At 36.8% G+C, this 27771-nt stretch overlaps 1 protein-coding gene and 1 long non-coding RNA gene across 4 annotated transcripts; both read left to right on the forward strand.

The window, feature by feature from the left end:
• The first annotated feature begins 469 nt into the window (after window positions 1–469).
• On the forward strand, window positions 470–27771 carry LOC131154853 (ubiquitin-like-conjugating enzyme ATG10). 3 transcript variants are annotated; one of them, XM_058107644.1, is made up of 7 exons: window positions 470–865; window positions 1042–1221; window positions 1323–1373; window positions 1509–1607; window positions 1725–1824; window positions 18106–18203; window positions 27233–27771. In XM_058107644.1, exons 2-7 carry the CDS (start codon window positions 1069–1071, stop codon window positions 27428–27430), a joined length of 699 nt encoding a protein of 232 aa, XP_057963627.1. In that variant the 5' UTR covers window positions 470–865; window positions 1042–1068; the 3' UTR covers window positions 27431–27771. The 3 variants fall into 3 exon arrangements, with proteins under 3 accessions (XP_057963627.1, XP_057963628.1, XP_057963626.1); XM_058107645.1 differs by having other exon boundaries at window positions 1509–1589; XM_058107643.1 differs by having other exon boundaries at window positions 470–1221.
• On the forward strand, window positions 14060–16553 carry LOC131154855 (uncharacterized). The gene is made up of 3 exons (XR_009136679.1): window positions 14060–14336; window positions 14416–14479; window positions 15544–16553. It is a non-coding gene; the product is annotated as an uncharacterized LOC131154855 (long non-coding RNA).

Below are 27771 nucleotides of genomic sequence, written 5' to 3' on the forward strand. Positions count from 1 at the left end.
TTTTGAAATATAATAATTAAAATTATTATAACAATTTTCATTTTTATTATATTTTTTGAATTTGTATTCTTCTGCATTTTTTGTTCAGATCATAGTTTTAATTGTTATTGTTAATTTTTGGTTTTTTTTAGTATTTAATTTTCATTTTTATTTTTAGTTTCACAATTTTTAATAACAAACAACCTCCAAATAAGTAATTTATTTTCTATTTTTTTAATGCAGATCTTTAAAAACAAAAAAATAAGTTGGTATTTTTGTAATATTTTGAAAACTATAATAGAAACTAAAATGTTTTCTAAAACTAAATGGACTCAAATTTTTTTCTTTTTTATTGTTTTATAATTTCACGATTTCCTAAAAAAAAAACAAAAAATATTTGAAAATGGGAGCTGGCCTCACACGTGCGAGCCTTCAGGATTAAACCGGGCAACCCGACCCGGTGTTAACTTAAAAGCAGAGGACAGGAAGGATGAAACTCTAATTAAATTCTCCCCGCTTCGTCAAGCAGCCCCATCGTCTTCGTCCATGGTCGCCGACTCACCGGATCAACAGCCACGCCGCGAAACCGCCGGGTTATCCCTGGCTCCCGTGTCATCCGGCCGAGCTTGTACTACGGCGCAACTAAATCACAAGATAATGCAATGAATTGAGGCGATTGGAAGAAAAAAGTTTAGGGAAGGGGTCTGAGGGACACTGTACTGGGTGCTGTAGACGTCCGAGGTGTCGAGGAAGATAACCCTGTCGTTGGTGGTGTGACGGATGAGAGTAATAAAGTCGGTCTCAGGTTTTGAAGGGCCGTCAAACCAAACACGCCCTAGGCGCCGCGGCGAAAGTGAGACGGAAGAGGTGCGAGGGATCAGTGACGGTGAGAGCACTGTGTTTCCATGTCCATCCCTGCAGACATCACTGCTTTTATAATATAATATAGTTTGGTGGATTTTCAAACCTTTCTTGGGTCAGTTGCATTTCCAGTGCAACTAAGAAAAAAAATTTATGTTCTCTTCTTAAAATTTCAAACGCTTGAAGTGCATTCACCTTCAGGCTGACGCGGCTTCAAATCAAGCTCGAATGGGTGTTTCGTCTTGGGATGGGACCCTCTCGTCACGTGATTTCCATATTTTTGCTTCTGCATTTGCTGAGAAATGGCAACGGATGAATCCTACTCTCCCTTCGTGGGCTTGGGTCACCCTTCCAAAACTACCTTGGACTGCTAAATATGAAGTGGGTGTTATTATTTTTATAACCCTTTAATAAGTCAAGAACTCCAAGCTATAAATTTTTTCACTTTGACTCTCTAACCATCTCTTGTTCCTTTCTCTCAGGTCGAGGGATATTTGTCGTTAGAGAAATTGTGCTTTCTCAGATATAGTGAGGTTCATTGTTGATGTTTGAATAATGAATAAGCTTCATAGTGACAAAAATTGACATTGTCATATGACTCTTCTATAGGAAGATCATAATGAAGTAAGTCACAAAAATTGACATTGTCATATGACTCTCTTCTATAGGACAATCATAATGAAGTGAGTCACAAAGAAAACGAAGGGCCTCTTTGCTCTAATGAGGAGCCACTTGATAATGCAGTTTTGGTATGTATATATTGGCAGGTACACTTGGCCAAGATTACTTTGTTTCATATGACTCGAGGTTTAATTTAATATCGATGGATAAAACCAAGGGATGGTACATTGCTTCACTAAACTATGTTCTATTTAATTTTGTAGGTACAAAGCTATCATCATGAAGTACATTACTGTGATTTGCATATAGTATACAGTGTGTCGTACAAGGTTCCTGTGCTATATTTCCGTGCATACAGCAGTGGTATGTCCATCTCTATTAGACTCACTTTTCATTACATAACATCTGTTACTCACAACCCCTTGTAACATTTTGCTATGTTACCACTGCTGCTATTTAAAACCATGCTCACTTGATCTCCTGATTTCATGAATATTACAAAGAAGGAGCCATCCAAAAAGTGGAATGTTGATCACATAGTTGTAAAACCCGGATTGGACTAGCTAGTCTGACTAGGTTGGATCGGAACTAGTCACTTTACAGGTCTGGGTTTTAAAACTTTGATTGATCCCAAGGATACCATGGTAGATGATTCCCATGTAAGATTAGAGGAATTGATCCGGAAATTTTGGACGATGAAGAGAATTTTCATATCCCTCAAGACCTTCAGAGTGCAAGGAGGATAGAGTAAATTGTCAAAGCTCTCTTGGTTCCAAGTTTTATAGACAAAGCTCTAGTTGTCAAACTACTACTAATCCAAGGCTAGGAGTTGTGTCTTTGTAGGTCTAGATTTCAAAATTTTTTAAAGGCTGACATAATTCATACCACAAAGGTAAAGGGAAGAGGTTAATCTTGAAAATTTTAGTTTTCATTATTTTCCTATCACCCCATTAGTGTTTAGTTGGACAAGACTATTGAATTGTCTGAGTCATTTTGTTTTTGACTTTTACTTTACTTTTTTTTACATCTCTTATACTATAAAGGGGATTCTCCCTTTGGTGTTTTCTTTCAAAAATGTCAAATTTATTGCTATAATTACTAATGATTATTTCAAAATACTCTTTTAACTACCCACAACTATCCCAACATACCCTTATAATTTTATCAAATTTATCTTTATAACCACTCATAATTATCTCTAATACTATAAAGGGGATTCTACTTTTGGTGTCTTCTTTCAAAAATGTCAAATTTATCCCTATAACGACCAATGATCATTCCAAAATACTCCTTTACTCACAATTGTTCCAAAATGCCCTTATAATTATGTCAAATTTATCTCTATAATTAATAATTATCCCAAAATAACAATATAATTATCTACAACTATCCCAAAATGACCTTATACTGTTTAATTAATTATTACTTTCTTTATAATTTTTTTTAAAATTTTAAAAATGGAGAACCATGTGCGTGCCCATGGCTGGTTTACAAATTACATTTTTTTGGTTAGTAAGGATTTGTATAATAGAGTAATGACTAGTGTTAGGATTGTAAGAGGGGAGCTTAGACAATAAACTAGGCATAGCACTGGTCGAAGACAAGAAAAGGGAGCTTAGATGGTTTGAGCATTTGAAACGTAGGCCAAGCAGCACACTTGTGAGGATGAGTGAGTTAATTATTGTTTTTTGTATTAAAAGGGGTAGTGATAAACCTAAAATAACTTGAAATGAGGTAGTGAGGAAAGACTTAATAGCTCTTAAGCTAGCAGAGGAAAATGCCCTTGATTGGGTAAATTGACGGAAAATGATTCATCTAGCTGATCCCACCTAGTGGGACTTCAGGCTTGTTGTTATTTCTTTACATTTTTTTGCGGAATTTAGACTTTATTGAGGATATTATTTATTTAAGCTATTGATTATTTTATGTTATTAGTTATATATTTGGGACTTTCATATATATATATATATATATATATATGTATGTATGTGTGTGTGGATGTGAAAAGTAAGGTGTATTCCAAGAGGGGGGGTGAATTGGGATTTAAAAATTTCTTTGCAGATTCTTTTTATAAGGTCCTTTAGTTAATTTTGAATCCCAACTATGTTTCTTTTTAGCTGTCACACACAAACACAATGATTAAGAAACCTTTGCACTTTAACTAACTCAATCACACAATTATAGTTGGCTTGCAATGGCCAACACTCAATCCAATCAATAAGATAAACTTGATTTCACAATAGAATAGAAATTTCAACTAGCCTTAAAAATTCAGATTTTGATATCAAACAAGTTACTTGAGTTTAAATCTGTTAATGAACTTTGATATTTATCAACGTATCTCCTTTAATCAAGATTTCCGCAATCAGCGTACTTTCTTTACTCAAGGTTTCCGCAATTACCAAAGTCAAATTAATTTACAGCAATTAACTAAGCATCCATGCAATTTATAAATGCAGAAAATTAAAGAGAGTAGGGTAAGGAGAGTGACACCGTATTTTTACAAGGTTCGGTCTAAGACCTACGTCCTTGCCCCAAGCAAACCGCTGTGAGGATTTTCCTTTCCAACTTTTTTATTAGGCCAAAGTTACGACCTCTCTAACAAGAATCCCCTCTTGTTAGTACAACGATCCAATCCCCTAAACCGTCAACAAATCTCCCTAGCAAGAATCCGCTCTCGTTGGTCCAACGATTCAACAACCTGAGCTGTCAAAATCAACAAGATACAATTTGTGTACAATGATACTCTCAAAAGAGCTGATTAGTACAATTGAATGCACAACAAAGATACTTCAATTAAATATCAGTATAGAAAAATTTGAAGCTTAGAAATTTATCATCAGGTTCTCTTTTGGATTTGAATTTCTCAGTAAGTGAGCAAAGAACTGTGTGATTTGATCAGCAAGAATTTCAGCAGAGTGTTTGCAATTGTGAACAATATAGCTTGAATGCTGTTTGCAATTTGTTGGTGTGTATAATCTTTAGGTTTCCCATGTATTTATAGATGAAAAAAGCTTCTATTTCGTGTTCCCCAAGTTGCTTTGAGTATTTCCCAAGCTTTCATAAAGTTTGGGGTCCAAGTAAACAAATTTGGAAACTTTTCTTCGCTGTTTAAATTTGACCGTTACGAAGTACAGTCGACTGGACAATCGAGGTCAGTTGCCTGCTCTTTTAAAAACCAGTGAAATTTCAAAGTCAGAATGTGGTCAGTCGCCTGAACTCATGGGTTTAGTCGACTGAGTCTTTTCTGTGTTCTCAATTTATTTCAGCATAAAAAAGTACAGTCGCCTGACCAAACTAGGTCAGTCGCCTGAACGTGCAACAACATATGCTTTTTTTAATTTCTTTTCCAAAAACTTTTGTTAACTTTTACACTTGCCATATTACTTTGAGATTATTGAAAATATTTTTCACGGTTTTCAAAATTTGGTCTCTAAGTCAATAATGAAACCTAAGAACTTCCATACATCCATATCAACATTAAATGAAGTACTTACATAAGACTCTTTAAGACTTAAACGTTCTAAGCACCAAGTCTTCATGCTTGTCTTTCTTTGAGTCCATCTTCTCTTCAATATACTTTAAGCTTCATCAGGTTTTTCTATCTTTGAGCCCACGCTTTAAATATATTTTAAGCTTTCATTTGACCACTTGTCTTTGGAGTATAAACTTTCAACAAAGCTTGTGAGCACTTGATCTTGAACTCATATGATTGATTCCTAAAACATCATCACTTAACCAAAATATGTTAAGTTCCCTTGATTTGTTATCATCAAAACAAGATTTGTAAGCCTTGTTAGGCCAACAGGATGTGTTTTTATGCTTATTGATCCAAGGAAGTTTTCCATTTATTGGAACCTGTTTTTCATTCCATTAGAATGATTGATGAAACCTACTCCCATTGTACCACGTACCATGATAAGTGGCATACTCTCATGTTCCTATTTCCCGTACTGTAAATGCGTTCCAAGTACCATTGGTCCTGCATCAATTCTCTCTCCCTTCTCCTCTTCCCTGCTCTCTTTCTCTCCCATAATTCTCTTATTCTGTTAGTTTTTCTGTTCTGTAGCACTGCAAGTTTACCACCAAATTGCAGCACTGCCTTCATTTCCAAACACCATATGCCTTCATCTTACGACACTCCCCCCTATAATCAACAACAGAATCCCTGAAAAGCCCTTCCCCCAAATTTCACCTCCAGCAAACAAGGCTTGTGGCTCCACATGCACCTAAAACTTTTCTGGCTGACACCCCTTCATAATCCCAAATTTCCTATTTTTTTTTCTCTTTACACCTCCTCCTCCATTGGAATCACCACCCTTTAATCTACAATCATCATAAAGACTATCTGGAGACAACCGCCACTGGAGCCTCATGCTTGGACAATGCACGTGGAAATTTTCCTCTTCCTTTGCAACTTCTAGATCTGCAAAACAATTGTCCAACCACAATATGTTGAATTTTTTTCATAATATTTAACTTCTATCTTGCTTGAAATTGGGTTGCCATCATATTGTCAGATATTTGTGGAGTGTGAACCTGTACTACCAGCACCCTATTGCAGGTTTATTAGTGGAGTGTTTTGGAGCATTAAAGAACTTAAAAGGGAAATATTTGAAGAATCTCTTAAGATTACAAAGTGTAATGACCATTCGGTACCATTGCATGAAAGTATTCTATTTGGACTCCGCAGAAATTTCAATATAATGTTACTTATCTGATGGTTGCTTGTTTGTTTGTGAAAAAATTCTGTTGTTCCTCATGCCAGGTGTTGTTCATTGTTTGTTTATCTCTCAGCATGTGCAATCAAGCTGCACTTGTGCCAGGGTGGGGGGTGGGTGGGTTATTAAGGCTTGATATACATTGTTCACCACAAACTATTAGCTTAATCTTTTAGGCAAAGTGGTCGCTCACACTATGGATTGTATGATCACCGGAGTATTTACTTTCTTAAGTCAAAACTTTGTGGTATGGCAAAGCATTATTGGCAAAAAGTTGAAAGGGAAAACATTATCTTGGAGAGTCACCTTTACCATTTGGTCTGAAATGAGATGTATTTTAAGAGAGAAATACGCCCATCATTCTTACTGGAGGCAACTAATGGACCACATAGGTGTAGACAACTTTCTTCTAGTGCCATTAATTATTGCCTAGAATTGGCGTGTTCTTAGTGAGGAGCCTAGAGTGGCGATTATGTTCATAAAAAGGTTGAGAAATGAAATAAGTAAGGATATTATTTTGCAAAACTTTAACTGCCCCATCACTATTTGAGGCTCACCATATAGCTTTGAAAGTTGAGAGATCACATCAACTACCGATTCATAATACAATTTCTAATCTTAAAGAGTTTCATTGGCATAGGTTAATTTCTAAGAGATCAAGATGATGTTATAATCCCACCGAAGATGTTCAAGAAAAAAACTCAAATTGTTGAGGATTATTTATCAAATATGGTAGTGCTTATGCAAATGTTGCAAAATTGAGTCTCACGACTAGATAAATGATTTGCATAGTATTTATGCAAAATTTTTCTGATTCTTTAGTGGACATGATTCATCAATCTTCCTATCAAAATAGGGCTTTAGATTTGTCTTTAGTGGCCCTAAAGTCTGTTGGTGCTTCTAGGTCAGAGATGGAACTTCACCCGTAAACAAATGTGGTTGTTGGGAGTTGCAATGAACTTCAAGATGAGTTGCCAACTTCTAGGACATGTATGTTTGTCAATGACCCTACTCTTCAAACCATTTCTAACCCAAAGAACGAGCATCAATTAGTTGCTCTAGAGTGATGTAGGACAGAAGCAGGACCTTGTGAAGATCGTTGTTGGAGAATACCTGAGAAGAATTGGATTGAGGATTGTTGGGTTTGGGTAGCAGTTTATTATGTGTTTAGTTTAATTAAGATATATTATGTGTATTTGGGGGATGTTTGTAGTATTTGTATAATCTAGGTGTATGTTTGTAATGTAATGTAGTTTTAGGGTTTATAGGTAATTTCATGCGAAGAGGCTTTCTTATAAATAGTGTGTGAAAGCCATGTTGGGCAGTTGTTGAATTTGAATTTGAATTGAACTTGATTTTTTTATGCAAATAGGTGTAGGGATATGAGAAAATTTCAGAATTGAAGACTGAGATATTAGGATAGTGCTTAGCAACGTTTCTTGGTTCAAATAACTACTAAATCCGTAAAGTATTAAAGAGATGACTGCTGCGAATTTTAGTTCGACAAATGAGACAATTTCTAGTCAAAACAGCAGCTTAATCCTCAGACCAGTACCTGGTTTGGCACTGTTGCAGAGCAGTAATAGCGGATTTCTGCTATCCTCTCGCGCCCTTAGCTGCAATGGAGGGACTGGTCCCACCACAGGGTCGAATCCTCAAAACCCTAGCCCCCAAATCTTCATAACCATAGTTGGTCTGGAGCTGAGCTTTGAAGAAAAATCTTCTCAAAGATAAAATGCTGAAAAACCTCCTGGAAAGGTGGCTGAAGACTCCTATTTGTACTAGGCCTGAAGCTTCCAAGTGAAGCCAACTCCAATTTTGCACATAACCCCCTCTAAAAACCTCTTATCTTCTAAAGCCCCACCAAAAATAACATCATCACAAAAATAACCCCGAATATTACAAAATGAGCCCCCAAAGCTAATTTGAACAAAATAAACCTCCAAAATTATGAAATGACAAAAATACCCTTAGCACCCATAAATAGAAACACTTGGTATAAGAAGAAAATTAAATAAAGACTGCTGATTGCATCATTCCCCCCTTCTTAGAAAGGACTTGCCTCTATGCGAGTTGTCATCTTTGCTAGCTATATGGCATATGTCAAGGTCTATCTTCATGAACACCTCCTCGCTAGTCCATGACTTCTCATAATCAGGTTTGCCCGCCCATTTTACCAAGAATTTGAAATGAATTCCAGCCCTAGTCTTCACCACTCGCACATGTATGATATCCTCAATTTTTCCTGCTTTGGTAGAAGAGACTTCGGTGTAGTTTTTGCACTCAACACTTTGTATATCACCATGGATTGGGTACAAATTAGCCACATTAAAGATTGATGACATATCCAAGCCATGAAGGAGTTCAATGTCATAGGCATATTTACCAAATTTGTGTACCAATCATTCAACCTTTCAACTTATGGTAAGCATGTAAATCTCTCTTTCCATAGGATGACCATTACCCAGTTGATGACCATTACCCAGTTGCCAACTCGATACTCCTTGAATTGCCTATGACAATTAGCAGCTTCCTTATAAAGTTGGTTCGCATCATTTAGTGAATCGACATATGCGCCCATTTGCTTATCTTGGACTTCTGATGGTCAGGCTTTCCTTTCCACATGACTAGAAATCTGAAGTTATTATCATTTTTTCTTTTAATTTCCCGCATCTCGATTGCCCTTTTCGCCATTTCTTCTCCTTTGCAGGTAACCATTTTTGAATTTTTCGTAGTCTGAAATTCATATCTATGATTGCAGTTCATAGCCCTGCTGTCCACACACATTCTCCAATTTCCATCTGTCTTAGGAGTGGATAAAGCTGGTATGATGCAAGGACTTAGGCTTTCCTGAATAAATCCCTTTCTAAGAAGTTCCCAAACCTGCTTTTGAAGCTCTTCATGCTCGTTTGGGCTCATTCAATAATGTGGCAAATTAGGTAAAGTAGCACCTAGTAAAAGATCAATTTGATGTGTATATATTCTCATGGGAGGGAGTCAATCAGATAACTCATTTGGCATCACACCTTTGAACTTATTAATAATATCCTTGACATCATTTGGAAACTCCAACTGCAGCTTCCCTTCCTTTTGAAGGACATAAATCCCTTTCTAAGAAGTTCCCAAACCTGCTTTTGAAGCTCTTCATGCTCGTTTGGGCTCATTCAATAATGTGGCAAATTAGGTAAAGTAGCACCTAGTAAAAGATCAATTTGATGTGTATATATTCTCATGAGAGGGAGTCAATCATATAACTCATTTGGCATCACACCTTTGAACTTATTAATAATCTCCTTGACATCATTTGGAAACTCCAACTGCAGCTTCCCTTCCTTTTGAAAAAGGACATAAATCCCTTTCTAAGAAGTTCCCAAACCTGCTTTTGAAGCTCTTCATGCTCGTTTGGGCTCATTCAATAATGTGGCAAATTAGGTAAAGTAGCATCTAGTAAAAGATCAATTTGATGTGTATGTATTCTCATGTGAGGGAGTCAATCAGATAACTCATTTGGCATCACACCTTTGAACTTATTAATAATCTCCTTGACATCATTTGGAAACTCCAACTGCAGCTTCCCTTCCTTTTGAAAAAGGACATAAATCCCTTTCTAAGAAGTTCCCAAACCTGCTTTTGAAGCTCTTCATACTCGTTTGGGCTCATTCAATAATGTGGAAAATTAGGAAAAGTAGCACCTAGTAAAAGATCAATTTGATGTGTATATATTCTCATGGGAGGGAGTCAATCAGATAACTCATTGGGCATCACACCTTTGAACTTATTGATAATCTCCTTGACATCATTTGGAAATTCCAACTGCAGCTTCCCTGCCTTTTGAAAAAGGACATAAATCAGTCCACTCCTTGCTTCAGGAGCAAAATCCATTTTATTTAAGAGAGCAAGTGAACAACCATTTTCTTGCCTCTTAATATCATCATCCTTCATTGATTTTAGCACAAGCTTCTTCTTTCTCTCACCACTGTTTGCAAAAATGAAAGTATTCTTGATACCATCATGGATTGTGCCTCTGTCATGCTGCCATGGCCGCTTAAGAAGAATATGACATGCATCCATGGGAGCCACATCACAATAAACATATTCTTTAAAGAAACCAATTGAGAAATTAATGAGGCATCTTGAAGAGACTATTACCTCATTTCTTTTGTTGAACCATAGAATCTGGTATGGCTGTGGATGTCTTTCAGGTTTAAATTCCAGCTTGTCTACCATCTCTTGAGAAACCAGATTTTCATTGCTCCCACTATCAATTACCAAGTTGCAAAGCTTTCCACCTGCTGTACATTTTGTTTGGAAGGTATTCTAACATAGAGAATTGTTGCTGCTGGTGGAGGGGAAAGTAATGACCTTCGAATGGCTACGGCCTCACTAAGGACATTACCCTCAATCCCTTCTTTGGTCACATCCTTTTCAGCTTCTAATTGCTGCTCTTGGCCCTCAAGAATTGCAAAATTCTCTTCACCATTAGCCTATGGATCCTTGGCAAGATTTACTCTACTTTCAGTCCTCTTTGGATGCTCATTGGACTTGTGCCCAAGCTCGAAGCCATCTGTAGCATTTCGCCACTGTTTTCCCATGGGTTACTTCGGCTACCTTCCCACTATTGTTGCTGGCTGGTTGGTTAGCACATGTAGGGACTGTTGCCACCCACCTTACTAGTTGATGCACCATTACTGCGCTCTGTCCCAAGCTTCTTAGGCATGTTGCGGATAAGTTGTGACTCAACTTTTAGCGCAAGCTGATAGGCATCACTAACCTTGTAATGATGCTGCAAGCTTACCTGGTCTTGAATGGTCATTTGAGATCATTCACATAGCAACTAACCCTTTGAGCGTCAGTTTCAGCAAGATTACTCAAGGAAAGCCTATGAAACTCCTGGGGGTACTCTTTGATTGACTAGCCATGCTGCTGTAGGTTTTGAACCCTTTGGTACAAGGTTTGCTCATAATCCCAGGGTAGGAATTGAGCCTTCAGCTTCTCTTTCATCATATCTCATCTTATGACTTTCCTTTCCCCTTTGTTCACACGATCATTTTGATAATGTTTCCACGAAATAGAAGCAGATCCCTTGAGCTTTGCTCCCACAAGCTTCACTTTCCTCTCTTGTGGCACATTTTTCCATTCAAACTAACTCTCAATGCTATCAACCTAGTCTAAGAATTCTTTGGCTTCTATACCACCACCAAATTCTGAAATATTTACTTGTGCACCATTCTCTTTGGAATTTTGTTGAGCGCATTCAATGTGATCTTTCCATCATGAAAGCCTTTTATTTTGTCGTGCAGGCCTTTCAATTTCAGAACTCTTATCGTCACTAGAGCTGTTGATTTCGGTCTCAGATTGCTCACTTATTTCATTTATTGCTACGTCAACAAAATCATGTTCATTATCTTCATTCAACAACCTTGATTACTCATAGATTGTGTAACAGGCTGAGTAAGCCTTGTAAATTGTTCCTGCAGCTCTCCAAACATATCGACCATCATGTATCTACCTCTATGGTCCCTATTTCCTCTTGCAATCGTTGCAGCCATGAACCCACAAGATCGAACTTGCTCTGATACCAATTTGATGCAAATAGGTGTCAGAATAGTGTTTTAGCAACCTTTCTTGACTCAAGTAACAACTAAATCCATAAAACAAGGAAGAGATGACTGCTGTGAAAGTCAGTTCAGCAAATAAGACAATTTCTAGTCATGGCCGCAGCTTAATTCTCACATCAATACCTGTTTTGGCACTGTTTCAGAGTAGTAACAGCGGATTTCTGCTAGCCTCTCACGCCTTTAGCTCTGAATGGAGGGGCTGGCAGGCACTGTGGGGTCGACTCCTCAAACCCTAGCCTCCAAATCTTCAAACCCTAGCTGGTCTTGAGCTGAGCTCTGGAGAGAAATCTTCTCAAAGATAAAATGCCGAAAAAACCTCCTAGAAAAGTGGCCGAAGACTCCTATTTATACTAGTCCTGAAGCTTCCAAGAGAAGCCAACTCCTATTTTGCACATAACGCCCTCTAAAAACCTCTTATCTTCTAAAGCCCCACAAAAAATAACTGCAATCACAAAAATAACTACAATCACAAAAATTCCCCTGGATATTACAAAATGACCCTCCAAGCTACCAAAATAAATCCTCAAAATTCAGAAATTACAAAAATACCTTTAGCACCCATAAATAGCAACATTTGATATGAGCAGAAAATTAAATAAAGACTGCTGATTGCCTGATTCTTCCTTTACATTCCCCCTTCTTTCACATTTACTCTTCTTCTCCCCTCTCTTTTTTCGCTTCTTCCTTCTTCTGTTCTGCAACTTCTTTTCCTGTCTGCTGTCTTCTAATTCCTGTCTAATCTATTGCTACCTCTCTTTCTTTCTTCCTTGTTCTTCCTTCTTTTTCTTCTCATCTTCTCTCTGTTTCTCTCCCTTAATTCTCTCTTATTCCTCTCTCTGTTTCTGAATTCCAGAATTCCCGTTCAGCTTCTCTTTCCCTTTCTCTCTGAATTCTGAATTAGAGCTGTCTTACAGCAAAATCAATGCAGTAGACTTCCAATTATTTCACCCTTGCTTCCAACGCCATAATTCCAACAAATAACTTCAGAAATTGCAGGAAATTCCAAGAAACTGATACACTGATCATCTGTAACTTCTAGGAAATTACGGTCGTGGCTCTGACTAAAAAACCCTAATTTCCTGGAGTAATTTTGTGACACCTCCCATACTATCAAAAACAGAACCTCCCAAAACCTCAGCACTTGAAATTTCTTCGTCATCCAATCACCGGAGGACTCTCAGGCGCTGACTGAAGTATTTGCAGCCAACCACCCCCCCTCTTCTTTTTCAATCCCTAACCTCCTGTTCTTTTCTTTTCATGCCACCACCACCATTGTGTTCATCTCTGTCAGATCTACGCTTGCCTAAAGTGTCATTGCCGGCAGCACATGCGCCTCACATGCCAGCAAATTTTTTGCATTTCCCAATTCCGTGAGAAAATTGCCTCAAACACAATATTTTGGGTTTCTTTTGTGATATTTTAATCTGCAGTGTGATATTTTTTATGTGGACTTGATATTTTGCATGCAAGTGTGATAATTTGCTACAAAAAATGAGAAATTGTTGTTATCAAAGCTGGAAATCAGGTTTTATTTGTGCATTTTGTGGATTTTCAAGGTGAATTTGTTTCATTTCGGCATAACACTCAGGATCTAAGGTGAATTGAAGGTAGTTCTTGAAAATTGGGAGTCAAGTTTATGGTTTTGCTTGATAGATCGAGTAATTTGAGCAAGTGAGTTTAGAACTTTTGGTGATATATAGTTGCAGCATATATATGTATAAATCCAGCAATTGGAGACAATTTATTGTAAAAAGGAATGCCATTTATCATACCTTAGGCACAAGTTCAAGCTTTTCCACTTCTTTCTCAATTGTGGAGGAAATGTTTGCAAAATCATTATTGGTGGACAATGCCCTATGAATATGGTTTTTACAAATGGAGTCACTTGTATGCAACTTCATCCAAAACCACACCCAAAGTCTTATGAGATGTCTTGGATTGATAACATTACCTTGCATGTTTATGAAAGATGTTTAGTTTCTATCCAAATGAGTGCTTACTTTGATAATGTTTGATGTGATATCATACCCTATGAAGATTGGCCATGTACTCCTTGGTTCTCTTTGGTTGGATGATTTGGGTGTGACTCAAGGACATGAGAACACATGTGTAGTAACCCGACCCCGAAAAAGAAAAAAAAAAAAAGAAGATATTTTGGAGAAGATATTTTGAAAAGAGATATTTTTAGATATTTATATATAAATATCTTGGAGGAGATATTTATTTAGATTACTTAAGGGCTAAGTAAGGATTTATTCTATAAATTCTCTTATCCTCTCTCATTCTCTCTCTCTCTCTCTCTCTCATTTTCTCTCTCTCAAGGATTTATTCTATAAATTCTCTTATCCTCTCTCATTCTCTCATTCTCTCTCTCTCTCTCTCTCATTCTCTCTCTCTCTCTCTCTCTAAGATCCTTCGCCGTTCATCACCCGTTTCCAAAAACGGAGGGTACTGCGTGGATCAGAAGAGGAAACTCTACACTTTTAGTAGATCGGATCGTCGTTTCGGAGAGTTTCGGGTTTTCCCAAGAATCGAGGTAGGAATCTGATCCTAATTTTGATTGGATATTTGGATAGCAGTAGAAAACATAGTAAGGTTATGTTCTGTGGTTTTAGGTTTTCAGGATCTCGAGTTGTCGTTTTGGACCGTTTTCGTACGAAGTTTCATTTCGAATATAAGGTAAGGGGAATTTGATTATAACAACATTTTTGGAAAACTAAACCGCTAAAAAGCTAGTTTATGTTATTATTTATGATTTAACTACTTATTTGTGAAATTCTACCGAGTAGAAATGCCGGTTTGACGATTTTATGGTTTTTGGTAAAAAGGAGGATTTCGACGTATGATCTCCAAATTTTACAAACATCTTTATTTGTGTTTATACTATAGTAGGAGAGACTCGATTCCTTTATTTGTTTAGTTAAACTATGTATATTGAATTTCTATCATTTAGCGGGTTTTTGTATTAAACTTGTGTGATATATGTTGAAATGGAAATGAATGTATTTTCTATACTACTGATATAGAATATGGGAATGAAATTCCAATTTGTTATACTGACAATGTGATAAACAGAGGCTGGTGATACACCGAGCCGCATCAGTAAACAAAGAGGGGTAAACCAGGTGGAAAGACGCCGGTTTGAACCCGCTGGAATTATTTCTATACTATTGATATAGTTTATAGGAGATAAAATCATATTTGTATAAATTGAATTTATGATACACAGAACCACAGCTTGAGAGTCCCGGGAGGGTTGAAAAATACTTTCTTTGCAGGGTGAAATGAAACCACTGTTATATGATACGGCACGATATCGTAGCTAGATGTACACGTGCAACCACACGTACTAAACGATGTGGGTACCAAGATGGTCGGCTAGCAGGGTGAAACCATTGGCTGATATTGGGCCAATGGAGGCAGTCGGATCGTATGTAGGTACTCAGCAGTGTCTGCACGAACAGGGCATTGGACGAGTACCAGTGCACAACCCGAGCCACGGGGTAAAACTGGTTATAGGGATATTTTGCTGTTGGTCATCTGATAAATCATTAAATGGTCGAAAGACAGATGTGAGAATTTTGTAATATGAATAATGATATACCTGATGCATTACTGTATTGAAAATATTTGATTTATATTCTAGATGTTGAATGAAAATATGCATGTATGCAGTCACACACTGTTGTAACTCCTTCCTTACTGAGAGGTGTCTCATCCTATTTTACAACCTTTGTTTTCAGGTCCATCCGTGCGTCGGTCCTAGTAGATAAAAGGACTAGGGAGGTTATTTTGGTTAGCTTACGTAAGCATCTAAATTTTTGTACTAAACTTGATGAAAGTCCTTTTCGGAGGGTTGTAATATGACGATTACTCTAAGTCCGAATGTATGTAAATTATGGATGTATTAGTGAACTCTGGTATAAGGCTAGTAGTAATCCCAATGGATGTTTATGTTTTTCTGCGACATTTACATCATGATTATGTATGTTTTACACCTGTATGTCCCTGTTTAGGGCGGGTTGTTTCCATATCTTGAACAGGTATAGGTATTTGATGTATGTGAGTGACACCTGAGTCCGTGTAAAGGGCCGGGTTGTTACAACATGTCTTTCGCTATAATGGTAAGAAGATAATTTGAGGCCCCCTCTACCAATCAACCAAGACGAGGAATCATACGCAATTACTCAACTTGAGGACACTAAAAGGAAGGAAATGAATGTGTTTGAAGACATCCAAAGTCTTTCAGACGTATCAATTGTTGTGTTTGTCATTCATGATTAGTTCATTGATGCTGACTCTCAATTCAAGTCTATGATGCTGCCAATGGAACCTGGTTTCTTGTATCACTCAACCTTCGGCTTTTGAAGAGCCCAAGTTGGCTTCTTGCTCCAATCCTCCAATATTTCAGAACTTGAAGCCAAGTTTTTTCTAACTGGGGGAGACTTGATGTAGGACAAGAAGCAAGACTTTGGGAAGACCCTTGTTGGAGAAAATAAGAATTAGATCGAGGATTGTTGGGTTTAGTTAGTAGTTTATTATGTGTTTAGTTTAATTAAGATAGTATTATATGTATTTGGGACCTTGTTTGTAGTATTTGTGTATTCTAGGGGTATGTTTATAATGTAATTTAGTTTTAGGGTTTATATGTAATTTCATGGGAAGAGGCTACATAGTGTGTTAAAGGCTTAAAGCCATGTTATAGGCAGTTGTTGAATTTGAATTGAAGTGAACGTGAGTTTTCCCCCTTGTATCTCCTTTCTCCTCTCTTCCCCTTCCTTCCTCTCTTCAATTTCTTCTAATCTGCATCATAGAGTTTGTTGAAAATTCTTTAATCATGGATATTGTTGAAAATACCCTTGAGACGATTTTTCCTCCAACCACTAAATAGTTTTGCCTCCATCCCTAGCATATTCTCCTTCCACATCTTTAACGAAATCTAGTGAAGCATTTTCCATCATTCTAGAATATGTACTGGATGCATATTGGAGTCTTGTTTTATTGGAAGACTTGTTATTTTATTGGAGGACATTGAAGCCTTCTATTCTACTTGCAATTGGAGCATCTTTTAGAGGCTTTCCAATGTTGGTTGACAATGCACTGCAGTTTGTGCCACCTCTTGATTTTGCTATGCGTTTGACTTTATTCCTGCTCATGTAGTTAATGCTAATGTGCATTTTAGAATTCGAGGTTGAGTTTTATCTAACAATTGAATGAGGACCTATGAATGGAGTACTTTAGATTATTGTAGCTATAGCTTTAGAAATTAGGATTTTTATTTTAGTTTGGAATTTTTTATTTAGTTCATTTAATTTAGAATAATTTGAGTATTTTAAATATTTTGGTGTTATTTTGTAATTATTTGTTTTCACTGTATTTGGGTGTATAAGTACTTTGTTTTGGGCAGTTACAATTTTGAATTTCAGACTGGTTTTCCTGCCCCTCCTCTCTCTCTCTCTCTCTCTCACTCATGCAGCCCTGTCCCTCCTCTTTTTCTTCCTTTTTTCTTCTCCTTGCTCTATTTCTCCCATAATCCTGTCTTGTTTCTTTCGCTGTTCTGTGCTGCATCAATTCCCTCTCCCTCTTGACCTTCTCCCTTCTTCTTCTTCTTCTTCTTCTTCTTCTTCGCCTTCCCTATTCTTTCTCTCTCTCTCCCATAATTCTCCCTGTTCTGTCCTGCATCACTTTATTATTATGATTTTGTTGTCTCTTTTTTCTTTTAATTCACATTTTAGGAGGACCTGGTTCTCCACTTTGTATATTTCCTCCTCATTTAATGCGATTCCTTTGTTTTTATTAGGAAAAATGCCAATGCTAAGATTATATAGGATCCTCCTAGTTTGACCCTGATAATATTTAATCATGATCATTGAAATTAGTTAATCCTTACCATACATAATTAAATAAAATTAAATAAAAGTCCAGAAACATGACAATCACAAAATCCTCTTTTGAGAACATTTGGGAAAATAATTTTGATATATAGAAATTAACATAAATCATACAATTGTAAGCAGATAAAAAGGATAAGCAGAAGAAAAAAAAAAACTCCAAGAGAAATTGTGCCCAAAACAAGCCAACTTGTGACCTACTTGGCCTTGGAACACTTCTTGGATGCTTATGCTCATTAATCTTCATTCCACCTTGTACCAAGTTTCATTTGTTGAAGAAGTTTGATTGTGGGGTTGGGCTGATTCTAATTTTACAAAGATGTGAATATTGACAGTTTTTCTCCTATATTTTCTTATTAATGTTAAAATATAGTTTTAGCCTAATTTTATGTAATTGCCAATTTGTGAGTGTAGATGGGCAGTATTTGGTTTTGGATGACATTGAAAAACATTTACCTGCCAGCTCAGAAAAGGTAGTAAAGGAGTCAAAATGGACATTCATAACTCAGGAGGTATACATTTTTTCACCATCTTATGTGTTTTTTTTTCATTTTACTCCCTAGTCTTTTTGTTTTTTTGTTTTTTGTTTGTTTTTTTTTTTTAAAATTAAAAATGTCTAAAATTTAGGAGTGATGTAAGAGATATGCTTTGGATTCAAATATTGAAGTAATTATTACTACTAGCGCAGCACCTGCCATCTATAGTCAACTGTTCTCGATAGTAGGTAGGTATATTATTTCATCATATTATTACTCTATCTTATGCTTTATTGTGAATTTGGATGCTCCTAACATTAGAAGATGTTGCCTTTGACAACTGCTGGGAAGGTTGGTGGTTAATAGTACCCTTTATCCATAATTGTTAAAATTATGTGAGGTGCACCTAGGTATAAGGTGCGCTCAAATGCTGAGGCTTGTGCCTACAGTCTTAGTTTTAAACCTGAACTGGTGATCAACCCAATGAAGACAACCATACAGGGTCAGCAGTAGGGTCGCTAAATTAAACTAGTGGTTGAATTAGTGATGTCAACATGCGAAGATGTCAGTCATAAATCATAATCAATTAATCACCTATTAGCCAATTAGAGTGAAAAACAATCATCATCATCATCATCAATCACGACCAAGACAAAATTTCTATTTTGCTAAGATATTCTTGAAATGTATTAATATTATCATCGTCATCATTATTTTGGTTCAATTGATAATTTATCTAAGTTATATATGTTAAATGCAAACCAAGCTTCATATACATGCGAACACACAAACACACACACACACACACACACATATCCTAGGCCTATACTTCACCTTATCTAAGCTTCTGTAAGGGGCTAGGTTTGACTCAGATAGTCTGGTGGGTTTGGATGAGATTAAAGCTGAGTCACTTGGTTCTAGCGGGTCAACCCCAGTTAACTTCAAATCCCACTAAGAGGTATAACCTAGACCATTAAGGTGGCCTGTTCAGTCTAACATGGTTGGATCGTCTGGTGCAGTTTATGTTTAAAAACTATGCCTACAGTAGTCTCAGTCAAGTGGACAGGCCACGCCAGACGCTAGGCACAAAAAGGAAAATTCCAATCCTCTTTTTAACAGAATCAGCGACTTGTTTCTTAAACATGGAACATATCTGGAGTGGGAGGTCTATAATTGGAATTTGCCTCACCAAGATTCAACAGCTACTTGCCCCACCTACTAAAATTTGCTTTAGGGCATAGTTTGTATCCCCATCTCTGCACCATCAAGAGATTAGCCTCCCATTGTGGGTCCTAACCTCCATGCCAAGTATAAACAACATACAAATTTTTTGACATATATAATTCCCAAGTCATTATATTGTTATATTGTCAATGAATTTAGCATGGGTAATACATAAAATAAAACTAAACACATGAAAAAATGGGAACAATTTAATAAAAGATACACACACACATAGATGCATGTATGTGTGTATGTATATATATGTGCATACACATGTACATGTAAGGTTTTAAATCTCAACTTTGATTATAGAGGCTTCATAAGTACGCAAATTTTGATTGTGATTTCAATTTTTAGAAATGATAGAAATTAATAGTACATCATGTAATTTTTTATGGAGCATTAGAAACTGTTAATAAACATATTAATGCAAAATTTAGAATTTATATTATAAAGAAAATGCCTCAATGACAAATATGTGGTGTATAAGGTGCAATAATGTAATATAACAACCACTTTAAACGTACTCCCAACCATTTTCGTGCATACAATGGTTCTAATAACCTTGTGCCTTAAAGAATTTCTCCTCTCTTTCCTCATAAATCCTCATAGGAATCATGGATGTTGCAAGGCATGAAAGGAGGGGGTTGCATTCAATGTATTTTCAGATTGAAGGATGACTCTTTGATTTGAGACTAAATAAAGTGGGAAAGGGAGATCGTTTGTTTGTTCTCAAATGTAACCCAACTTATAATTGGTGGATGAGGCTTTCTTCAATGATGACAAAATGGTTCTTGGATGGATTGGCACAAGTTTTTGGAAGCCTGGACAGGGATTTCAAAGTGTTAGAATTGGTGGTTTGAGATATTGGTGGATGACTCAAGCAACAAAAAACTTGGGAAATTCTTGGAGCCTTGTTTAGGGTTTTACATACTAGCAATGGTGGTATAGGCAAAGGATCACAGGGAGCTTTCATTCACAGAGCCAGGTAGTGATGGCAAAGGATCACAGGGAGCTTCTCCCAACTTCTCTTCTCCTAACTATGCAAAGAAAATTGCAGCAGTCATAGTTCATGGCCAATGTACTTTGACCTCACGCCAAATGTCAGGTAGAAGACCGTCAATAAAAATACCGATGAGTTGGCTTTCTTTCCAATCTTTAGTCATGTTTGATAGCTGCTTAACTTGTGTCTAGTACTCCAAGAGAGTGCTAGTTTGATATATTTTAGCAAGCTCGCCTTCGATATTCTCATATCTAGTGGGCCTAAATTGGGCAAGTAATCCAGAAACAAATTCTGCCTGTGAAGGCATTCCATAACGAACTTCAAACTAGTCATACCATTGAATAGCATCACCATCCAACTTTATATGTTTCTGGAGTGAAGTGAAAGTGAAAATATTTTTCAGCTCTAGGAATCCAACTGCTAGGGTCATCATTGTCCCACCGAGGACTTCATATGAGAAGGACCACAATCACGCTCTCCTTTGTAACCTCCTTCGCACATGTACGGTTGCTCCCTACAATTAGTTGATGTAGAGGCATCTTCTTTTCTATCTTTGTGGGAAGATGTAAAGAGTAGTTTAGAGAGCGATCCTTGGATCTCTTTAAATTGAGACTTAAACATATTGCTAAGTTTAGCCTTTTGCCTAGCTTTCATCTAGGATTCTGCTGAATTTTCTGAGGCCATTGGATATGAGTGAAAATCAAGAATTCCAAGATCTTGCTTTGGTTGGCAGCTTAATGGCATTCACAATAATGCCGGCTTTGATACCAAATGTAGGGGTCTTGGACCCTAACCATCCTTATTAGCCTAAGATCTCCCTAGTATACTTTTGATGTGGGATTGTGACATGCTCAAAATGTAACGGTCTTGGACCCAATTCCAGTGAATGTTGTCTGCTTTTAGTCCATTGGCCAGACGCGTTTGTTTTATAAAAGACACCTCATATAGTTGGAGCCCAAACCATCCGTATAAGGCCAAGATCTCGTTAGTATACATCTAATGTGGGACTCTAACTTGATTTCCCATTCGATCTCTGACACCCTCGTCAAAGTGTCTTACACGGTTACACCTTTATATAGGATCCACCCACATGATAGTACCCCTAGGATGACTCTGATACCAAATGATAAGACCCTAGGGTTTTATCATGGAGAAATTGGGGAAATTTTAAGAAGGGAAAATATTAAGAGAAAATATTGCTTGGTTGGAAAAGCCCCATAGGGTTACATATATATAGGGTAGAGAAACTTACTCCTATTAGGAATGTAAAATATCCCAATCCAAGTCCTTAATGGACTCAATTCCAATTGATTTGGTAACCCTAACACATTAAATAAAAATCCCAACATTAAATAATTTAAGATTAAATAGAATTCATTGGGAATTATAATAGATTAATTAGAAATCCCAATTGATATGGGAATCTTATCATTAAATAGAAAATCCCAATTGATTTGGGAATCCTAACAAGGGAGCACGTATATGCTAAGTTGCCTAGTCGACATGATTAGAGATGGACATGGTTGGGGTCGTGGTCCTTGACAAGGTTGCTTACGATGGCTGATTTCGATTGACATGGTTAGATGGTTAACTCGGGTATATCAAGTGCCTTATTGATATATGGTGTTTTTGGGATATGGAATAAGTCATGGTTAAGGGGAAACAATGCTTGACACAAAGTGTTGATCCATGGGCAGCATGCAATGTCAATGTCAAATGTTGCAGTGTTGACATGCTGATCAAGCAGGGTAGTAACTAAGGAAATTTTCATTGTAAGGCTGACATACAGGCTTGGCTGAAGGATGAATTCGTGGGTTGACATCTTGGGCATGTTTCTAGCCACATAATTGTAAACATAACTTGTTTAGCCTGGTTGGCAGATGCTGGCTGCATCCAGCACAACCTAGGCAGTTGGGGTTGTCAGCTGTAGACCCTAGGTGGTTGGGGGTTCCAACTGTGTATTTATATGACATGTTAATGATGTGGGACACTAGAGGAATTCGTGCATGGTGTTCCTGCACATGTTAGATTGTGTAATCCTTGTCTGCAAATAAGAGAAAAGGTTGGGAGGTGTTGCTCCTGTGAACCTTGTTGCCCTGCATGGGGTGCTTGACAAGACTATTTCTAAGGCCCAAAGTGTTTTTTTGGGGGAGGAGAGAAATCATGGATGCCATTTTGGTTGCGAATGAAGCTGTTGAGGACATTAGGAGGAGGAAGAAGGGGGCCTTCATCTTTATGCTGGATTTTGAAAAGACTGGAGTTGGAGCTTTCTGGATAAGATGTTTTTAAGGGGTTTGGAGAGAGATGGCAATGATGGATGGAAGTATGTACGTCTAATGTGTTTTACTTGGTGATAGTGAATGGTGAACCTAAATCTTGGTTTAGGTTGATGAGGGGGATTAGATAAGGGGATTCTCTTTCCTTGTTTTTGTTTGTTTTAGTGGTGGATGTTTTGAGTAGGTTGGTTGATAGGGCGGTGGATAGAGGTTTAGTGAAAACTTTGGAAGTGGGGAAGGAGGAGATTACGGTCTCACACCTTTAGTTTTCCGATGGTACCATTTTTTCTTGAATGATCATAGGGGCTTTTTTTTGGAATATATTGGGGCTTCTCCATATTTTTCAAAGGATTTCAGTGCTTGAGATTAATATGGGGAAGAGTGGTATTGCTACAATACATGCTGCAGAGCATGTTAGAGAGTTGTCATTGGAGATGGGGTGCGTTGAGTTGGAGTGGTCGTTGTCCTATCTAGGGGTTCTTTTGGGGGGTAATCCTAGGTCAGTTAGCTTTTGGGACCTAGTAGTTGAGAGTGTCCAAGCATCTAGATGGGTGGAAGGGAGCACATTTTTTTTCTCTCTCTCTAGGGAGGTAGGATTACTTTGATCCAGGCTTGTTTTTCTCGCATCCCATTGTATTTTCTCTATTCTTATAATTCCAGTGGGTGTTGCTAGTAAGATCGAGAGGATTATGAGAGATTATTTTTATTTTTTTGTTAGGGGTAGGGGGTTTTAGGGATCATTTGGTGAGTTGGGAGGTAGCTTGAAGGTCTAAATAGGAGGGTGGTTTGGGTCTTGCAAATTTGATGTCTAAAAACATGACTCTCTTGGCCAATTGGCTTTGGCAGTTCCATTTAGAAACTCTTCGTTGTGGTATAAAATTATTAAAAAAAGTTTGGACTTGACAAGAATGGCTGGGACACCAATTTGGATTCTAGATGTTCTTCGGAAAGTCCGTAGAAAGCTATTTGTCATATTTACCCTCTTTTTATTCCTGATACTAAATTTTTGTTGGGTAAGGGGCGTAATATTCATTTTTGGAAAGACTTTTGGTTGGGGAATTTTGTCTTGTCCTCCTCTTTTCCTCGCCTATTTTGAGCTCAGGATAAAATGATCCCATTTCCTCTTTCCTTATTGATCCATATGGTCCTTTATCTTTTTTGAATTTTCATTTTAGGAGATAGGGAAACAAATGATTTTGTTGGTGGGGGTAGAAGATTCATTTTCTAGCTTCATTTTGGTGTGTGGGTAGTGGTAATTTCAAGGGGATATGCTTCTTTGATATTGACACTCTATTGACTTCTTAGGCTGTGCTGATTTCCTTGGGCTGTTTTTTTACACTTGCGTTTTCTTATTTTGTTTTCCCTGGGGTTTCGCAGACTTTGTTAAGGAGATGTCTCTTCTCCTGATTGTACATTCTTATTCTATCTAATGAATTTTTTTTGCTATCAAAAAAACAAATTTCATAGTCACACATTTGCAGGGCTTAACCTAGCGTACCATTTGGTGCCATCGCAGTGTCAAGTGTATGCTGTGAACTTAGACCCTGTGGGCTGTAATAGCTACTATGAAGAATGTTTGCGCCATAAGGTTTATGGTGGGCTGGGGTGGCAGGTGTGAACCGTGAGAAGAATCTGATTCCAAGCACAGTGATCCTGATGGGAGAGCAAAAAAAATTTAGGAATAAATGCTGAAAGAAATTTGTGTACTGTGGAAGCTTTGAGCGGTGAGAAGGGGGATACAGAGTTAAGGAGAAGAAAACCTTAGGCAATGTGTTGGGAGAGTGATAGTGATGAAACTAGTCAGTTTGATCACCATGCTGGTTTGCTTTTGGATGAAATTCGGGAACAATATGGTTATGGTTCTAATTTACTTGGGGATTTTTCTTGATTTCCAATGAAAGGTTTGGAGGGTATTCCTATCTTTGAGGATGATGGAATGGGTAAAGAGCAGTGCTTTAGGATGGGATTTGGTTTACTCTAGTGGGAGAGGTACACGGGAAGGACTTAGAAGCTCAAAAATTGCTGGATAAGATTAGCCTATGGCTCTCAGATCCTAGAGCTAAAGGAGTTTTTCTAGATGGGGGTTAAAGAAGAGGATGAAGAAGGGCCAGCAGGAATTAGCTAATTGGCAATGTTTGGTGAATTATGAGTGGAATGGGTTTAAAGGAATTCTCTGAATTAGTGTTCTTATTCCTTTTGTTTCATTTTGTTGTTTCTCGTTTTTATTTTTATTTTTTAGAATTTTTTGTCCTTTTTGAGGTTTTTTTTCTTCTTTTTTAATACAATTTTTTTTATGATAGAAAAAAATTATTCAGTTAATATAAATGAAATTCATGAATGAGCTAAATATTAGTTATTATGCAAATGAAAATAATTTAAAAGTCCAAATTAAATGTTGTAGCTCTGAGTTAAATTTTCTGTAAAATTTCAAAATTCTTGGAGCTTATCATTCAAATCCTTCTCGTAATAATCTTAATTTTCAACAAGACTATTTATTATGACAGAAATTTCAGTCTGAGTTTGTTGAATATGAAATTTCAATGTCAAGAAAATTTGTTTCCATTGTCAGATTGTTGACAATTTCGTTATGATTTCAGTAAGTTCTGGATGATTTGTGGAAATTTTAACAAAAATTTTGCAAGATGGAAATTAACAGCGGTTTTAATTTTGAGGGTGGTGGAAAGCAAAAATTGCGAGTGGAAGTTTTAATAATGTCATGGGAATTTAAGATTTAGTATATATATTTATTTATTTATTCATATTGAGGGCAGATTTGGGTCAAATTCGACTGGTATGGAAACACAATTCCCACTAGTGCCCCAACTCTGTTTTGGGCCCAAAATCTGTCCTGACTAAGCCCTGAATCTGTTTAAGAAACTACAAATTTGTCGAGGGGCAGATCAGGGCTATCCACAAACTATGATCCATGTACATTCGTAGGTATGTCTCTTTTTCATTTAATCAGCAAGGCTTCCAGCTGAGGCAGCCTCAAGTAAGGTAAAATGTACTAAAAAGCCATGCCTACTCTGTTGTCCACTCTCTGAATCAATACCATATGTTTGCTTTCTTGCAGAACGAGGAGGTTAGTCATCTGTAACATGGATATCCCCTCTGCCTGTTTCTCTTCTAATTGGCCCAATGTGGGTTGGCCTGGTCACTCAGTAATCTTGTGCCATGCCTGGGTCATGGCAAAAAATTATCAAAAGTTTTACCAAAAACATTCCATGTTCTACTAATTTTCATCATTTTATTTTTATTTTTATTTTTTATTTTTATTTTTTTTACAATGGAATCAAAGTTGACATTGAAAAATAATTTATAAATTTTAACACATCATGATTTTAGTCAAAAACAAAATTTAATACCTTGTGTATAATTATAATCTTGATGGTGTAGCTGCAGTTCCCAGGATAGTCATGATCAAGTAGATGCAGCAGCTTCCAATAGCTTAATAATCGACTAATATTCTATCCTAAATTAAGCGTATTAAAGTCAGGATTGTCATGGTTCCTTACCAAAAAATGTATATTAAACAAATGAAGATACAACAGTTAATTCTGCTGTGGATCAATTTACCTTTAGATCATTTTTTGTAACTAGAATTCAATGTGCATTTTTATAATCCTCATAATGCATCTTATGATAAATATCAAATTGTTAACATGCCAGTGAGATCGGTAATTCTGCTTACTGAACTTGTCTTCTCTAATATAGTTATACGTAACAAAAATATTTATCTTTGGAGGAAGTGTAGTGAGACATTTACCTCCCCTTTTGAATTTCAAGTGTGATGGAAAGCAAAGCCAGGACCAAGTTTTGATTTTGATGGAAATTTCTTGGGTTCCATATTACGGAAATTCAAGTTGAAGAAACTAGAAAATTATGAATGGAACTTTGGGAAGTCTTTAAAATAGATTGGTAATAATTTAGAAAAAGAATAATTTCACCGGTTTTTCTTCTGTTTCTATTTTAAAGCCTATAATTCTGGCTAATATATTTGAAAATTTGGATGAAAATCCTAAAATTCTGGCAGGCTGAAATTTAACAGAGCCCTTATTTTGTTTTGAACCCTCCCAAAATTCAAAATTTGTCCAAAATTTTGGCAGAATTAGGGAAGTTAAAAATTTGATGAAAGCTCCAATAATTTCATGAAAATTTTTAGTCCATGATATGTTGTACTGAACCTATTCATGGGCATTGCAGCACAGAATACATGAATTAAAAGTGACAAAGTTGCTTTAGACAACTTTGTATCATTGAACTTGTTTTTGGAACATTTCCACGCACCCTTTAGGTCATTGTATGATTGAGAACTTGCAGTTGCATCAAATGTATCTTGCCAAAGGTGTACACACACTATTATTATTTTTTGAACTTTAATTTTACTCTGCTTGTGTGCGAAGTGTGAAAAGTGAAACACCAGATGCTGACAAAGAAATACTGGTAAATTTGGTTTTGATTTATGTATATACTTGAAATAGAAATGTAGAATGAGTCCAGATTAATGTTTAGACCATGGGGAATATTATTCCAAATATTTCATTGACGTTCTCTCATTCCAGGAGCATCCGTACTTGAAGAGGCCGTGGTACACATTGCATCCATGTGGGACCAGTGAATGGATGAAGCTGCTTTTTCTTGGTGATGCAGCAGCTCATGCTGCAATTGATGAGCTATATCTAGTGTCGTGGCTCTCTGTCGTTGGCCAAGTGGTTGGTCTTAAGATCCCCTTTGAGATGCTCAAACTGAATTCAAGCTAGCTAGCAGCTGTGGCTAATTTATTGGTCACGCATCGACTTCGTTCATCAAGTTTTCTACGTAATGTCCCAAGCCTCCCTTTGTAAAAATTTTACTGGTATATCATGCTTTCTTCGCAGTTCTTTAACGAAGATAAAAGTCGTTGGAAATTCTGAACCGTGCTTTCTAAGTACAATGCTGGATATGAAATTACTGAAATAATATTGTATTTTCAATAGTTATCTGTGGCTAATTTTATTACATTCATGTAAGAATAATAGATAAGGACAATGCTGTAGTACTGAAAATTGCTTCAAGGCACGTTATAATGTCGTTTTTCTTAAAATATTATTTATTCCCATCA

This window comes from Malania oleifera, chromosome 5 (genome assembly GCF_029873635.1).
Source record: "Malania oleifera isolate guangnan ecotype guangnan chromosome 5, ASM2987363v1, whole genome shotgun sequence".
Classification (NCBI taxonomy): domain Eukaryota; kingdom Viridiplantae; phylum Streptophyta; class Magnoliopsida; order Santalales; family Ximeniaceae; genus Malania; species Malania oleifera.

Coding starts and splice junctions, on each gene's coding strand:
- LOC131154853 (XM_058107643.1), top strand. CDS start 1,069: ATGGGTGTTTCGTCTTGGGATGGGACCCTCTCGTCACGTGATTTCCAT. Junction 1,374..1,508: donor GCTTTCTCAGATATAGTGAG/GTTCATTGTTGA, acceptor TCTCTTCTATAG/GACAATCATAATGAAGTGAG. Junction 1,608..1,724: donor TGGTATGTATATATTGGCAG/GTACACTTGGCC, acceptor TTAATTTTGTAG/GTACAAAGCTATCATCATGA.